The sequence below is a fragment of the Urocampus carinirostris genome, chromosome 1 (assembly GCF_059441175.1).
Source record: "Urocampus carinirostris isolate Australia breed hairy pipefish chromosome 1, RoL_Ucar_1.0, whole genome shotgun sequence".
Lineage (NCBI taxonomy): Eukaryota > Metazoa > Chordata > Actinopteri > Syngnathiformes > Syngnathidae > Urocampus > Urocampus carinirostris.
Genome location: NC_142349.1, coordinates 33,780,785 through 33,798,605, shown reverse-complemented (window position 1 = coordinate 33,798,605; position 17,821 = coordinate 33,780,785). Strand labels below are relative to the sequence as shown.

Here is a 17,821-nt window from a genome sequence, read left to right as displayed (position 1 = left end):
GAGAAACCTGGGCTAGTAAATCGTTGCACTCCTAGTAATGATGCTACCAGTAGAATGGGTTTTCGCTGCTCAAATGAAGACCCCTGTTGTCATTGAATTTGAATTATGCTTTGTTTAAGACCTAATTCAAGATTGTTTTGGGTAAAAAGAAAACTACTATTGAAAAAAAAAAATAAAAGTCAAAAAAGTCCTTATTTTAGGAAATGTATTTTTGCATAGTGCCCCTGATAAGCAGTGGCAAACGCTATCGGAGTGTAGGTGTGTGTGTGTGTGTGTGTGTGTGAATGGGTAAGTGTAAAGTACATTTTAAAGCGCTTTGGGAGGTCTTCAGTGACTGGTTTAACGTGCTATAGAAATGCAGTCCATTTACCGTTTGCAATTTTTGTAAAGCTGATTTTTAGGTTTAAGGTTGCTAGTTGCTTATAATCATTTCATCACCACAAAAAAAAAAAACAACAAAAACATTTTTACCTTCAGGCAAACTTTATTCATTTTAGGACAAGCTACAATCCTTGAAAAAGACAGTAAATCTAATTAAGTCAATTCTAAATGTATAAATATCAATAAAAGAAGACAAACGGGGTATCCAGTTTTAACTGGGGTGAACGAGGAAAAGGAAGTCATATGATACAGTTAAGTCACAGAAAACAATGGCGAGTTTAATGAGATGACAGGGGGGACTGTGTTCGCGGATTAGTGGCAGATTTACAAGCAGACGTGCTGACCAGGGTGAAACTAATGAATGAATTAAAGATTCTTAAATTTATCAGGAATAAAGTGATGCTTTGTGCTCACTTCTTAGTAGCCATCCTTAAATATAACCATTTAAATAAAAGTAACGTGGTGAGTCCTAAAAAATGTCAATTTTCACAAGATTGACTAAAAAAACTGTCTAAAAAATTACAAATTATAGAATTCAGCATACTAGACCTTTACTTGACAATGTGACTTCCATTATTTAAAGTGCCCCAAAACTATTAAATAATTCTCAAATGTAAAATCTTACACATTTTTGAAATTTTGGAATTTTGTATAGCCCTTAATCACAAAGAGTCTCAAGGGGCTGCACAGACCACAGATTATTGCAAACCACAGACTATAATGACACCATGCCCTGATCTACATGAGGGCAAATAATACACAGAAATTGTCAACATGAAAAATAGGTTGTTCATATGATAAAGAATAGAAGTGTGTTTTAAGCTTAAATTGAAATATTTCCAATGAGATGGGAGATTGAATCTCAGAGGGAAGGGCATTCCACAGCACCTGGGCCCGAATTGAGAATGCTCTCGAACCCGCAGATCTCTTCTTGGATCTTGGGATTACTAGTAGACCAGCATTTGGTATGTTTTATTACAATATGATACCACCGTTTACGATGTGCTACAATTCATGGAACCCATACACTCAAACACAACACACAATGTTGCCATATACAAGTGGCTTCTGTGCACCGTTAGATGTTGCAGATGGCGTGAATGAGATTGTGTGTGTGCTACGACGCCACCTGCCATCACACACGTGTTCACGTCCATCGTTCAGCATTTCTCACCTCCTGATTACTGAAAATAATCCACCTCATTTACCCTCCATCTCTCAAACTCACACACTCTCTAATAAGCTCTCACTAGTTTTTCATCTTTTAAGGACAATCAAAGTGTGGAGAAGCTGGGCAAAAAGGCATCTTTTAAGGGTATACCACTGAGTTAACAACCCGACTACACTCACCACATAAGCACACACAGATAGACAATCAATAAATGTTAACACGGCTATCTGGAATTGATGAAGACTTCCGTTCTGCCCCAAAAGATAACACCGTCCCCCACAAAATTAAAAGTGTCCCGCGTGTCCTTCACCTCTGCCGTGCACAAGAACCCTGCAGGGAAATCAAAATGGAGGCAGAGAATGAAAAGAGGAAGAATACATTTTTCTCATTCAGGTCAGCAAAAAAATGCAGTTGGGGAGACCAAATATAACAGGCAGGCTGTTAAAAGGGGTGTTCCACGTCACACCTTGTCAAACATGACATGAAATTATTAGATATAACAGAAGCACTAAAGATGAAAGTACAAATTCTCCAAACAAGTATCATCATAGATTGAAAGCTTGAAAAGAAAAGCACTTAATCGATGCCTCAATAGCAGTGGTGGACCATGAGGGCCTGCAAGGTCTTCTCTGCTGGCCCAAAAAGTAACTGAATCACCCATCCCTTATCTGCACCTCTTATCCTCAGTAGGGTCGCGGGGGTGCTGGACCCCGTTTCAGCAACCTTCGGGCGGTGGGCAGGGAACACCCTGAACTGGTTATCAAGCAGGGCACACAGAGAGAGACAACCATTCACTCGCTAATTCACACCTAGGGACTGGCCAATTAACCTGACACAGATGTTTTCGTTAGATGAAAATGAAGTGCACGGAAGAAACCCACGCGGGCACGGGGAGAACATGAAAACTCCACACAGGAGGTTGTTGGACTTGAACCCCGAACCTTATGAAATGAAATTATCTGCTTTTTATATAGCGCTTTTCAAGTCAATGACTTCCCAAAGCGCTTTACAATGTGCTCCACATTTCCCAATAGCGGCCTTGCAGCCATGTAAGGCGCTAACCTGCTTATTGGTATTAGGGGTTCAGTGTCTTACCCAAGGACACTTTGACATGTAACACAGACGAGCCGGGATTCGAACTGGGATCCCTTGATCCCTAGATCTACCTCCTGAGCTACTGCCGCCTTATCTGAATCATGTGATGTTGATTATATCTTGTTCAACATTACTAATTAAATAATTCTATATTGTCAGTCAGCTTCCTTTCATTGCTTCTCCCTGGTTGCCCAGATGTTTGTTTTCATGTTTGATCATGTTACAAATCACATTTCCACCATTACTTGTTGCTAGGTTCAGAAATCTACCAGGATGCCTTCAGGATGAGATTTGCAGGCTCTGGCCCATACAATCAGTCTTGGAGAGAGCAGTCAGTGTAGTAAATCGGATTTTGAGCTGAGGTCTGAACGTAAGCTAGCGGGCTCTGAGCAACATCCCCAGTTTCACAAAGTGAAAGTGGCTTAGTGGCTAAGGGGGCGTAATCTACCAAAGTGTCAGAGCCAAGAGTCGTTAAACAAGGAAATCATATGGTTGTGTTGATTTAATAGCGAAATGTTGCACAACTCCTGGGCGACCAAGCAGGAAAATGTTTTGTCTGCCACTTTCTTATGCCTAAACCCAATTCTGACCTGATCTGAATTTTCGCTAGTCAGGGCGAAAATGTCAATCAAGATCAGGCCTGACCAAGCTTCTGTCTGGCTGACTTTTTTTTAAATCTTAATTTTGTGCCCATTATGGTTCTTTTTTTACTTGGATTTTGTTACAAAAGATTGGTACAGAGGGCCCTTAGAGTAAAAAACCTCTTCCAATCTTCCCCTACCCTCTCCTGCTCTTGCTCAGCCAAAGCCCACTGAGGGGACTGTGTTTCAAGTTTGGCGCAGCAGTCAAAACCAGATATATGTGCGAACGGCGGGGGGCCAGGCGGGAAAAAATTACATCTTCCCCACTCACAAATAGATTTCACTTTCAAGAGCCGGCTCATAAGAGCCGGTTCGTTTGCCAACACCACATCACTAATTTGTTGTTTTTGCCGTACAAACTAGTTTATTATGCATTTTAAGACGTGTACAATGTACAAGAAAATCTGCACGGAAAAACGCAAATTTGTCAATTATGGCTACCATCCGGTATACACCGACTATCCCGAAACGGCAAATCAATCAAGTCCTCTACCTCATTCCGTGGTAGTTGTGTAGTGAAAACAAGTCCGTCTCTTTTTAGAGAACCAGCTTTTTCGGCTCAACTCATTAAAGAGAGCCGGCTCTCAAACGGCTCACTTGCTTTGATGCATTATATTACGAATTATTATGTTGTATAAGGAAGTTAAGAAAAAAAGGAAGTATAAAAGGAGAAAATAAAAAAAGACAGGTCTGTGGTTATCCCTTTAATCAGTAAATTAAATTAAATTAAGTAATTTAATGCAGAAAATGAACTAATAATTTGAATAAGAAAATTATAGTTAATTATATTTGCATGTATTTTTTCCTTCTACAGTGAACGTCCCAGCTACTTAATTTTTGAACTTTTTTTATAATAAACCTCATTTATGTCGAGCAACTGAGTATCTCACAACAAAATGTTAATTAACAATGTATATGATATAACGAAACACATGCACAATATAACAGTTTAAACTACATAAATAAACACGTTTGAAAAAAAAATATGGTGTAAGGTTATTTTGTATTTTGTAAGGGAAAATACGACAGTTTGTAAGGGCATGGAGCCCTGGAGTTTGACAGGTATGCTAATGGAACACCACTGCGCAATAACAACTACTTTAGCAAAGTGTCACTAGTAACTTTTTGCAATGATATGTGAAAAAAAGCATTGTCAACAGGCTGCTAAGAATCAAAACCTAATAAATATATATATATTTTTTCAATGTCAACCATAAAACATTTGGTATTGTTACTTAAAGGTTTCTGATAATTTAGAAAATAATCATCCAGACCTAATTTACTTTAACAGACTAACACAAAATCTGGCTGTCAAATGGGTCAAAACCCCTGTTCCAGTTAGATTTGTAGGTCACTTATTTTGGTTTGAAAGCTCCATTTTGCAATCACTCACGTCCCCTGCAATGTCAAGATTACAAGAATAGTCAAGATTTGGCCAATGACAACAGTTTCACCAATGCACATGAAATCTATATACCATGTCTATTCAAACAGGACACACAGATTAGGCGCAAAGACATGAACACGAAATGAGTTTGGCTAAAAACATCCATTTTGTAACTAATCGCTTCCCGTGAGAAGCCCAACATTGAATAGTAAGTTGGACAGTTCTGTTAAAAACCATCTTTTAAAATACAGTCACTTTCACTGGACAATTTTAATTTCAATGAATTGCCATCAAAAGTAAACTCTGTTACATCACTACATAAAGCCAGGCAGCCAAAACAGTGTTAAAGAAGCAATGAGTCATTTAGTTAAAAAAACATATGTTTTGTTGCAATTTAACACACACCAATTGATTGAATTTTTAGGGTGTTTATAGTGTTCATTTTTGTACTTGTGGTATTTTCATGGTGAACCATTTCAATTGCAGCAGTGCCTCAACTAACAAATGTCTCTATATACACAAGTTTTAGGTTACGAAGTACCTGAACGGGAAAAAATGGCCTCTAGTTACAAAGGCGTTTCAGGATACAAAGTCAAAAATGCAGTACAGTACGTGCTGCCATTCGTCACTCCCAGAGTTCTACCTGGCAACCGATACGTATGCGTGAATCCTGGCAGGCTGTTCGTGTCTCCTAACCGCTCTGTAAACAGCCTACTGTATGGTATCAACTACAAAGAGCTATCATTTACAATGGACCCAACGAAAGATACTCAGAAAATTATCCAAAGAGAAAAGAAAAGGAAGAGACTTTTTCTGGCCATTGAAACAAATAAAAGATAATAGAAAGGTATGTAAACACACCGCCGTGCAGGAGGAGCTCAGTGATTACAAGAAGGAGGATGCAGCCATCATTCCATCAGCCCAAATTAAAGACATTTTGGCAAAATTCCATGAAGTCTTAGAATTTGGGGCAAGAAATCACCCAGACAAATAGGTGTTGACAGGTCGGGCCCTGGCAGCACGGTGACGCGGTGGTTAGCACAGTTCTGAGGTCATGGGTTCAAATCCAGCTACCAACCTTCCTGTGCGGAGTTTGCATGTTCTCCCCGTGCTTGCGTGGGGTTCCTCCGGGCACTCCGGTTTCCTCCCACATTCCAAAAACATACATGTCAGGCTAATTGGCCAGTCAAAATTGTCCCTAGGTGTGAATGAGCAAGCGAATTGTCTGTCCCTGTGTACCCTGCGACTGGCCGGCAACCAGTTCAGGGTGTCCCATGCCCACTGCCCGGAGATGGCTGGGATGGGCTCGAGCACCCCCGCGACCCTACTGAGGATAAGTGATGCAGATAATGGATGGATGAAGGTCGGGCCCTCGCCAATTATGATGATGTCTGCCTCCCGAATTCTCAAAAGATTATCATCTTTGCAAAAGCAGATGTAATTGGATAAGTTTTTCAAAAAACGTGAGGCAAAAAAACATTGCCGAGGACTAGTAAACAAAGAGGCCAGTTTAAAGGTGAATTGATATTTCTATTATTTCCTTTATTCTTTGATTTTTTTCATTATGTGGCTCTCGATTTATGTTTATTGTGTGGTAGTAGTTAATTTGTTTCATGTTCTGTTGCTCTAATATGATGTATATACTGGACTGTCTCAGAAAATTAGAATATTGTGATAAAGTTCTTTATTTTCTGTAATGCAATTAAAAAAACAAAAATGTCATACATTCTGGATTCATTACACATCAACTGAACTATTTCAAGCCTTTTATTACTTGAATATTGCTGAATTTGGCTTACAGCTTAAGAAAACTCAAAAATCCTATCTCAAAATATTAGAATATCATGAAAAAGTATACAAGTAGGCTATTCAACTAATCACCTGAATCATCTAATTAACTCGAAACACCTTGCGAGGGTTTCCTGAGCCTTAAAAACACTCAGCTTGGTTCAGTAAACTAAATCACAATCTGATCTGACTGCTGTCCAGAGGACCATCATTGATACCCTCCATCAGGAGGGTAAGACACAAAAAGAAATTTCTCAAAGAGCAGGCTGTTCACAGAGTGCAGTTTCAAAGCATATCCACAAAAAGTCTGTTGGAAGGGAAAAATGTGGCCGGAAACGCTGCACAACCAAGAGAGATGACCGCAGCCTTAACAAAATTGTGAAGAAGAGCCGCTTCCAGAATTTGGGGGAGCTTCAAAGACAGTGGGCTGAAGCTGGAGTCCAGGTATCAAAAGCCACAGTTCACAGACGTGTCCGGGAAATGGGCTACAATAGCCGTATTCCCATGGTCAAGCCACTTCTGAACTCAAGACAACGGAAGAAGCGTCTGACTGGGCTATGGAGAAGAAGCACTGGACAGTTGCAGAGTGGTCCAAAGTCCTCTTTTCAGACGAAAGCAAGTTTTGCATTTCATTTGGAAGTCAAGGCGCCAGAGTCTGGAGAAAGGCTGGAGAGGAGCAAAATCCAAGTTGCTTGAAATCCAGTGTGAAGTTCCCACAGTCAGCAATGGTTTGGGGAGCCATGTCAGCTGCTGGTGTTGGTCCACTGTGTTTCATCAAGTCCAGAGTAAATGCAACTGTGTACCAAGAGATTTTAGAGCACTACATGCTTCCATCTGCTGAAAAGCTCTATGGAGATGAGGATTTCATTTTCCAGCATGATCTGGCACCTGCCCATAGTGCCAAAACCACCAGTAACTGGTGCACTGACCATGGCATCACTGTCCTTGATTGGCCTGCTAATTCCCCTGACCTGAACCCCATCGAGAATTTGTGGGGTATAGTTAAGAAGAAGATGAAAGACACCAGACCTACAAATGCAAATGAGCTGAAGGCCGCTATCGAAGCATCCTGGGCATCAATAACACCTCAGCAATGCCACAGGCTGATTGCCTCCGTGCCACGCCGGATTGATGCAGTAATCCGTGCAAAAGGATTCCCAACCAAGTACTGAGTACATCAATGGACATTTTCAAATGTTCTATTTAGTTTTGCTGTTATAAAATTATTTTTTTACTTGGTCTGAGGAAGTATTCTAATATTTTGAGAGAGGATTTTTGAGTTTTTTTCAGCTGTAAGCCAAAATCAGCAATATTCAAATAATAAAAGGCTTGAAATAGTTCATTCAGTTGATGTGTAATGAATCCAGAATGTATGACATTTTTGTTTTTTTTAATTGCATTACAGAAAATAAAGAACTTTATCACAATATTCTAATTTTCTGAGACAGTCCAGTATATACATATATACATATATACATATATATATATATATATATATATATATATATATATATATATATATATATATATATATATATGCATGTTTTTGGAATGTGGGAGGAAACCGGAGTGCCAGGAGGAAAACCAGGCAAGCACGGGGAGAACATGCAAACTCCACACAAAAAGTTCAATCTCATGACCTCAGAACTGTGCTGCACACGCGCTAACTGCTGTGCTGCCGTGCTGCTCTATATATTACTTTTGTGGGGCTTGGAACAGAATAGTGCATTTACATTCTAAAGGCGTCTATAATTAGATATGTTTCGGCTTACAAAGCTACTGCCAGACTGAATTAAATTCCTGAGTAGAAGTACCAATGCACTTAAATGATTTCATTCTTTGTATCCTAAATTATATATAGAATCAGTAAGCATCCACGCCTAGTAATTAAAATGTTCTGTGCTTTAATATTGGCTCAGTAGTTGGCATGTCATCTAAATCATTGCCTAAATTCTCTTTGGGTTTGCCACTGACAATTTCCAAATTTTGGCTGTATGTGATCTGGCAAAGGCTGGCACAAGTAGACCTTTTTACCTGACAATCCTTTTAAACTTTTTGATTTTGGACTAATCCGGGCTGTAGTTTTTCAATTGCTTACAGTCCAGTCGGCTAGATTCAAGATCTAATCGAAACCTATTTAAAAGAAATGTACTTCTTTTTGGGTACATGCACCGGAGGAATACAACACTTGTTCACTTGAGGCCTACACTTATTATTATTTATAATGACAAGTAACTGCCAAGTTCAGTGTGTATTTTGTCTATTAGCATTTGCCAGAATTGGCCTTATGTCATTTATGTTCAGATCTCAACATAAGACATTCTATCACATTAAAAATGAATGAGGTCTCTTTTGCTATAAATGACACTTTTTGTGTGTGCGTGCGTCTGTTGTGCAAAAGGAAAAAACGAGTCTTTGTGAGGCGACATTCAGTCTTTAGCTTTACTCTTAGGAGGGACAAGCAATAGACAGTGTCTTACTCCTACTTCACTGCAACAAGCCTGGACTACCACCATCATATCTTGCCGCACTCGCCTAACACATGCACACACACGCAAGCCTGCTAAACACACAAGACACATGTAAGTTTTACTGCCATGATTCCACGTACACTGGTGGCTTGAGATATGAGCGACCACGACGGTTATTACTTAGCTAATATTTTTTTTCTAAACTTGACTTCATGTATGAGTGGGGGGTTGTTGTCTTGGAAGTATAGCTTCATAATCTGATTTCCAGTATTCTCACGGCCTTAGGGCACAGTGTGAAAGGGCTCTGTCTCCATAGTTGGTTCTGTTTCAGAATTTAGCACACCGGAGGCGCGCCCGCCCGAAAAGCAGCGGGTGCCCTCGGCTTGCATGAAATAATTCTCCATCTTTGCAACATTGCTAAAATTCGTCCTGTGCTGTCTCAGTCAGATGCGGAGATTATAATTCACGCGTTTGTTACTTCCCGTCTCGATTACTGTAATGCACTACTCTCCGGTCTCCCGAAGTCCAAAATCATGAGCCTTCAGCTGGTACAAAATGCTGCAGTGAAGCTTTTAACTAAGACAAGAAAGTTTGATCACATTACCCCGATTTTAGCTAACCTGCATTGGCTCCCTGTTAGCTTAAGATGTGATTTTAAGGTTCTGTTGGTATTATACAAAATCCTGCATGGACTTGCTCCCTCATATCGTTCGGATTTAATTTCCCCCTATGTTCCGGTCCGGAGCCTTCGCTCTGAAAACGCTGGTCTATTAGTGATCCCAAGAGCCAAGAAGAGATCCGCAGATTCGAGAGCGTTCTCCATTCGGGTGCCGGTGTTGTGGAATGCTCTTCCCCCTGAGATTCGATCTGCAACCTCAGTGGAAATGTTTAAATCTAAGCTTAAAACACACTTCTACTCTAGCATATGAATAATTTATATTTTATGTTGATAATATGTGTATTATTTGTCCTCATGTAGGTTTTAGATGAGGGGATGGTGTCATATAGTCTGTAATAATAGTTTGCAATAGTCTGATCTGTGCAGCCCTTTGAGACTCTTTGTGATGAAGGGCTATACGAATAAACATGACTTGACTTGACATAAATACTCTATAGCTGAACGTTATATGGGTATTTTTGTATTCTATATCTTTATTTTATTTTTCAACACAAGGGTACTGCTGGTGTGAATTTCCCTTCGGGGATTAATATTCTATCTATCTATCTATCTGTAGCACAATAACTTTAAAATTCCTAGCTAGGCCACAGCGATAGCATCCAATGCATTGCTAACAATGCATTGCGTGTGACGCTGCGCATCCTCTGCGCAGTGGGATACGTTGGCAATTAAACAAGAGACTCTTAAAAGTCACAGGAAGCGGATAGAAGTCGCATTTTTTTATATTTGGAGGATCTCAGAAAAACATTAAATTTCACCCAAAAATGTTGTGAGGCGTGACTTGGCCAAGGCTGGAGTAAACCTCCTCTGACCTCTCAACCCTAAGGCTACCGAGCTGGTCTCCGTCCGCCGCTCTGCATGAGATACGGGGCGCACTGCCAGATAGGGCGCACCCTACAGTTTGAAGAAAATCTGAGACTTTTATCTGCGCCTTATGGTCATGAAAATACGATAAAGGAAAAACATTCGAACAAGCTTGTCAGTGCACCACTGATCCATTTTGTTTTACCTTTGCAGGGAATTATACCGTAATGTGACAATGTATCACTGAATAACATCAATCCAATGGAAACGAGCGTACATTAAAAAGTGTTTCTTGTGTGTGCGTGTCTGACACCAGGAGGTCCCTCGAGGCGTTCCTAGCTGAAGTGCGCAACACATTCCTCCAACAGGGAAGCAAAGACAAGACTTTATTGTCCGTGCCACTTTTTGACCACCATTTTGTCTTCCTCTTTTCCAATACGCTAAGTTAAGAAATGTCAAGAGTTATGTTCTTGATGGCCTGATAGCAGGATAAGAGTCTCATGACTGAACTACATTTGCTGCTTTAACAATGCTAACCACATGTTTTTGCTTGAGACCGGGACTCTCCGACTAGAAGGCAGCAGACTGGTGTGGACAAACCATTTCTTAGTGAAAAATATTTAAGTTTGAGTGAAGTCTTAGCCATGAAATAATATGACTCTCACACAGGAAACTGTAAAAAAAAAACGTCTCTCAGCATGCCTTGAAACGCCTTGCATTAAATGTAATCAAACCAAATAATTTCAAATCTATTCATTCTGTTATCAGCTTAACTTTTACGTCACTGGTTAATCACATTTTACAGATGTTTTGAGCAGTGGGACAACATTTTGGAAAATATGTTTATGTTCACAGGAAAACTAATCAAAATCTTTAAAATAATGAAAGGAGGTGTACTTGTACAGTTTATGCTAATAACTGTAAAAAGTATACCGTACATCAAAGCATGACAACATTGTTTGGTTTTTGCCACAGGATATCCTGAAGGCATGACAATATGACAAAGTGCATGCGGAGAGGAATAGAAAGCACAGATTGGGGAATAGAAAGTGACTATTTCAACAGAAGAACAACTGATAAAAAACGGCGAGGCCACCAAAAGTTTTTGAAGATGACATTTTTTTTAATTACTGTATTCCTGAGGAAATTAACCAATCTAGTGGGGTTTCTTTCAGCGCCTATCATACATGTTGGCATGGATTTCACCTCCCGTAGGAGAGTATGAATGCTTAGCCAGCTCCAGAAAAAAAATCCATCCGGATTTATCCTGCCACCAACGCATGTTCTCGAACCACGGTCTGTGTTTTTTTAAAGAAAAATTGTATACCTTCCCCACCAGGCAAGGATTGGCACTTTGGCGGCAGCACTATTTCAGACGCGCGATGAGTCTAAAGTGTTAACACCGCCGTCTGTTCAATTTTAGCATTGAAGGAACGAGAAGGAAATCACTGGAACAAGACCAGTTTCCCTTTCTTATTTGTTTTATTAAAAGGTCAAGTCAAGAAGTTACAAAGACAAATTAGTAAGCGATCAACACAAGACATCGGAAGATAAAGCGATAAATATGACAGTACTGTAGATCAATAAAACACTAAATATAGATTGCTTTATGCAGTAGTCAGGCAGACAGACAGACAGACCACGAAAGAATGTACGTAATGTATGAAACCTAAATACACAATAGAGAGATGAATACAGAATACAAAAATGTTTATGAGCCATAAGATATGGTCATAAAGCTATTTTTTTAAAACCTTAAAACAACTAATGACATTAAGAACAATCATGAAATTGTTGTCGTTTCAAAATAGTAATAATTTCACTCTGTCCTCTATGGCATGACCAGATGTAAAAATAAAAAAATGTCAGGTACAGATGGGGTTTCTTGGCCTTTTCTTTACCCCATTACAGACACACACAGCTCTAGAACATATTTGGAAGGTTTGACTTACTCCCAAAAACAACAGCAGGACTGCCAAGACGGGGATCTTCAAGCTACACATTGCAAACGCAAACACCCAACAATGTAATCAAGAAGGAGGCCCCCTTCAACTACACAACCCAGGGTGGGCTGTAACAATCAGACTTGAGTCATGAAGAGCAAAATAAATTCATTCAAAAGCCGGTTAAAATGTCTAAATGAATCACAAAAAGCATACTTCACATTGAAATTAAGTATTATGACACAGCCCTTGACAAATTGAAGTTTGGCCAGACTTCATTATTCTAACTCAATAACATTTGAAAATGTTCCAGCACTTTTTGTTAAAGGTGCATTTTCACATTTTAACCCACATTTAGTTGTCTCTGTACTTACATCATTCATGTTGTTATTGCGTTTGAAATCTCGAATCAGCGTTTGTCTACTTTTGACTTACTGCATGGGTAGTAATATTTGTGTCCATATGTAGTTTTGCAATTTATGGAAGTAGATTAAGAGTAGATAGTAAGAAAAACAACCCGATTGGCAGGATTCTCAATTTTATCTCAGAAGTAATTGTTAAATCAAATATTTTTGACATTCCTTTTTTGTTCTTTCACTAGCCTCCAATACAAAAAATAAGCTTTGGTTTTTGTCCAAACATTTTGCTGGATATTATAATGAATGTGTTCAAAATGTGTTTTTAATTTGTAAACCATTGTTTCAAAACGTTTGTCCATAACACTCATGTGTATTGCGTTTGTGCATCACTCCCAATGATTTTGGTGTCTTTATTTTATTCGCTTAAGCCAAAAGAAAGACTTGTTGTTTTTGTCGGGATTATCAAACAGATCACCCTCCCCTTCTCATATCTTCATGGTGACCCCAGATACAAACACAGAAGACAACCTCAAATACCAAGAACCCCTTCTTTATGGAGTGTGAATGCGTGCAAGCGTGTGAGTGCGTGCATGTCCATAAAGAAGGGCTCTTGTTTTTTTTAAGGAGTCTCCTCTGTCTTCTTTAAAGGCTCCATGAAGGCCTTGTGAGTAAATCACAGACGCACAGATGGTCTTCTCTCCACTACTATCGGATCGTGTTGCAGACCCATGGGAGTCATAAGCATTAGCGCTGTAGACGCTTTGTACTTATTTGTTATTTTCCCGTCTCCCATATTTTGTAACGATCTTGTTTTTTTGTGTGTGCGTGCACACGTGAGTGGGCGACAAAATGAGTAATAGTGCACCTATGCCATAACACCTACAAGTGATGAATCAGGCTGCATTGATTATCATCTGTAATAAGAAATTGCTCACAAAAGAGTTAAACTGCTAATCCTATTTGAATTCTGCTGCTAACCAAAACAGCAGACGTCCATGACCTCAGTTTTATTTTGTTCTTTATTTTTAAGACTGGTATCACATTATTTGGTATGGATTCATACAAAGGGCTACTGGAATAACTTACTTTTGAAACTATGAACTAGGGCTGCACGATTAACCGAATTTCATCGATATCGTGATGTGACGTAATGCGATAGTGTAACCGCAAAACACTGCATTCTTTTTAAAGATTTATAGTTCCAGTTTGTTTCTTGAGTTATGGAGTGTTTGGCCAACAAGAATTCTCACATATTGGGGTTTAACAGCGCCGGCCAATCAGGAGCAGGTTTTAATGGCACCATTCATTAAATGCGTGGCAAGGTTTGCAAGACGAGTGTGCACGACTTTGATAGGCTGATGTAGGTGCTCAGTCAAGCAGCCGGGCGCACAATTTGCCACCAAAACAAACATGCCAATTCATAACTTTAGCGGCCCGTTACACTGAAAAGGAATTGATCAATTCAATCGGACTCTGAAGAAAGTCAGAAAAGCGCAAAGAAAAGCTTATCACCAGCCAGTGCTCACTGGACTTTTATCGGATCCGGGAATTGACTGAGGCGGCGTCAGAAGAATTCTTAAGCAACTACTGCCGAACGTGGCTAGTCCCAAAGACCAGATCTTTTACACATGAAATGGAGCTAATACTCGTGAAAACCCGCAAAATGTGTGACTTTTGTATCTTAATCATTACCGATAACTTGCAGAAGTCACAGTTACCCGTCACAAGCGTGTAGCTTTCTAAATTGCTTTCTTACACTGAAAGGAGTAGCCCTCCAATTTTGTTGTACTTTGGTATAATGACAACAAAAACATTAACTCAACTGTATTTCTGTTTTTATTTATAGTTCTATAGTTGTGAACTTGCTGTAGTTGTATACTCTCAGTCTCTAAGGACATCATCTCGAGGTAAGTTTACACATCACGACATTTAACCTCTCCCCCAAAACAAGACAAGAACAGAAAATGCACGTTTCTTTCAAAATTGAAAATCACATAGAAAATGCAATACAGGTCTGAAAAATCAAAATTAGTTTTTTTTTTCCCAAAAAATTCTGCAGCACTACTATGAACTTTCTCAAATGACCTTGAATGTTACATTATTACAGACGCTTCCCGACTTACGAACGAGTTAGGTTCCGGACGATCGTTCGTAAGTTGAATTTGTTCGTAAGTTGCTTCAATGATATATTTTGAATGGAATGAATGTTGAAGGTTTATATAAGTATGTTTAAGGCTTGTATAATTAACCTGTATTGTTTTGTACTAAAAAAAATAAACATTTGATAAAATAATATGCTCTATAAAGATAAATAAGGTGAGGTGTAACTTACTTTTGAAAGCTGTGCTTCAAGAGGTCCTCCTCTTTGGTAAAAAGTGGCGAAAAAAGCGTTACGACCGTTTTCTCAACCGCATCAAGCTTTCTTATTCCACTTTCATTTAAAAAAATGTCTTGCCTCTTCTCCATCCATATTGAATGGATGCATGATATATTAAAAAATAGAAATGTCAAAGTTCTTAGCACGCTGGAGATAGTGTAGGCATAGAATGTGAGGTGCGCATGAATGATGTCAGTAGGGCCACGAATGGCGCGACAGTTGGTGCGAGTGTGTACAGGAGAGAGTTGGGTGTGTTTGCAATAGACGGGTGCTGACAGTTGTCACTCTCCAGAGACCTTAAGTGTATTTTTTCATGAACGAGGAGTAATCCATTACCCACACAAAATGACACGCTACATTGGTGGCACCGGTGGGATTACGAGCAGGTGAAGGAAAGATGTTTACAAACGGACTACGAAGAGGAAGCTGACTTTTTTACTTCCGGGTGAATACTGGGTGACCTCTCACAGCACCACACGCCTGTGACGGCGGAAAGAAGCACTACAGTAAAGTCCTGTACTTGGAAAAAGGTGTACATAACACAAAATCTAACTAGCGGCAATGTCCGGATATTTTTCGACATCCCGAAAGAAATGTTTGTATCTACCGTTTTACGTAAGTCGAGTGTTCGTAAGTAGGGGAGTGTCTGTATTAACAAATTATGATTTCACATGTAAAGGCGATAAGGAGTTTACAGTCACGGTTTGGCTGTACGTGTCTGGGGAATCCTGTGTATGAAAGCTCGTTAAACAATATATGTTCACTGTTGAGACACTTTATAATCAAAGCCCCCAAAACAAACTGTAACCACCTGAAAACGCCAGCCAAGCACCCAGAGCAATTTGATTGGGTGTGCGGTGGAGGTGGGCGGGACTCTGCATACATAACACACTCCCCTCTGTCTCTTTCTCTCTCTCACTCTCTCTCTCTCTTCCTCTCTCCCCCAGCGCCCTCTGCGCCAAAGATAAATACATCCGTATCTTTCTCTTTTGATTTTTTTGGTGATTTGAAAAAAAATTGTACAGATACATAAAACTCTTGCAAAGCACCAAGAGCCATTTGATTTGGTAAGCAGTAGGAATGGGCAGAGCATAGCACGCACACTCCTCCCCCCGCCTAGAACTGAAGGTATATTCTTTTGCAGTATTTTGCGACATTTTTTTGTGACTTTGCTCGTACCTTGTTTTGAAATCATTATTTCGGACAAAAATAAGCCTCAACAAACTGCGTGAGAAAGACGATATTTAAGTGGTATATTTATATGGGACACAAGCTCTGGCTCTTATTTATATTATTTCATAGATTTGATCAAATCATCAAATGTCACACAGTAAAATAAAATGTGCTGAAGAATTGGCTTCTGTCTCGAGAGCAGGTTTGGAAGTTTTGTTAAATTTTGTCTTAAAATATATGGTGTGGCTCTCTCTCAAAAAAGAAATCTAAATATTATTCTTTAGGGCAAAAGGTTCCCTACCCCGAATCTAAATCATCACCAAATGGCCAAACAAAGACATTGTTCCTCACTCTTATCAAGCAGGATGCACAGAAGCCTAGGAAGCTCATTTCCTTCTGCACAAAAGCACTCCTTCATCAACACTCGCCCTGCACCTTCGTTTGAGAGCTGCAGTGTGGCCTACCGACCAAAGGGTGGCAGAACGACCCACAGTATCAATATTATATTGTGCTCAAACAATAGTTCAATATTCTGCGAGTGCGTGCATGTCCGTACGTGCCTAAATGCTCAAGTCTTACTTGCAGTCTCGGTCCTCCAGGTCGAAATGCGGGTTGAAGTTGATGAGAATCTTCTGGCCTGGTTCAGGTGCTGTGATCACCCAGGCGCACTGCTGCGAGGGCGGGTAGGCGCCGGGGTAGCCCGGTGAGGTCAGGTAGCCGGGGGAGTGGATGTCAATGGCTCCGCCACACTTGTCTGGAAGGAACATGTCATGGTAAATGTCAGTTATTGACATTTTACATGAATGCAACGAGTAGAACATGCGCACGTTTAAGAATACATGACAGGAATGTAGGCATGCTACAGTGTCTGAATCTGCAAGAACGCACCGGTCTGGGTAAGCGCAGCCGCCAAGACGACCTGCGTGAGCAGTAGACTGAGGAGCACGACCCAAAGCGGTCCAATGCGCGTCCTACTGCTGCGCTGCAACATCCCGACCCGTAAAATCCTCCTCCAAAATATTTCGCAATCGCAGTCAAAAAGTGAGGAAAATACTTAAAAAGTGAGAAAACGATCTCAAAGTCAGCTTTCAATCATCATCAACTTGACAGATACCGGGATGTGAATAATCCAAAGCCAAAAAAGAGAAAAAAATCCGTTAGGTCCGAGTAGCAGGTACGTGGACCCCCACGCGCAAAAGAGCCTTCGGGTACCGGTGATATCTACTCCTGAAGCGAGCGTGGAAATCCGGAGCGTTGAAACGGAAGCGTCTCTCTCGTCAGCGCACAGAGGCAGACAGCATCGCCCGCTCGCTTGCCTCTCTACTCCGGAGTTTTTTTTTTCTCTCTCCGCCCCCCTCACCATCCGTCACTGCACCGATATCAAGGCAAAGTGTGGAATTTCCACTCCCCCAATTCCAGCTGTGAGGCGACGACACAAGCGTGCAATTGAGGCACCAATAAAAATGTCGACCACAATCACAACTCCCTTTCCTTTCGTTTTGTTTGATTTGCACCTTTCTAGAAATGTTAGCCGAACGTTAAACTGACTGAA

At 40.2% G+C, this 17,821-nt stretch overlaps 1 protein-coding gene across 2 annotated transcripts in view; it reads right to left on the bottom strand.

The window, feature by feature from the left end:
* The window catches only part of LOC148374410 (neuropilin-1a-like), a 62,448-nt gene extending 44,869 nt beyond the window's left edge, over positions 1-17,579 (bottom strand). For both annotated transcript variants that reach the window (XM_088336091.1, XM_088336099.1), the window contains exons 1-2: positions 17,158-17,579; positions 16,849-17,023 (exon numbers count right to left, since the gene is read on the bottom strand). In XM_088336091.1, the coding sequence (XP_088192217.1) occupies positions 16,849-17,023; positions 17,158-17,260 (278 nt within the window). In that variant the 5' untranslated portion in view covers positions 17,261-17,579. The remainder of the gene's footprint in view (positions 1-16,848; positions 17,024-17,157) is intronic.
* Between the last annotated feature and the right edge of the window lie 242 nt (positions 17,580-17,821).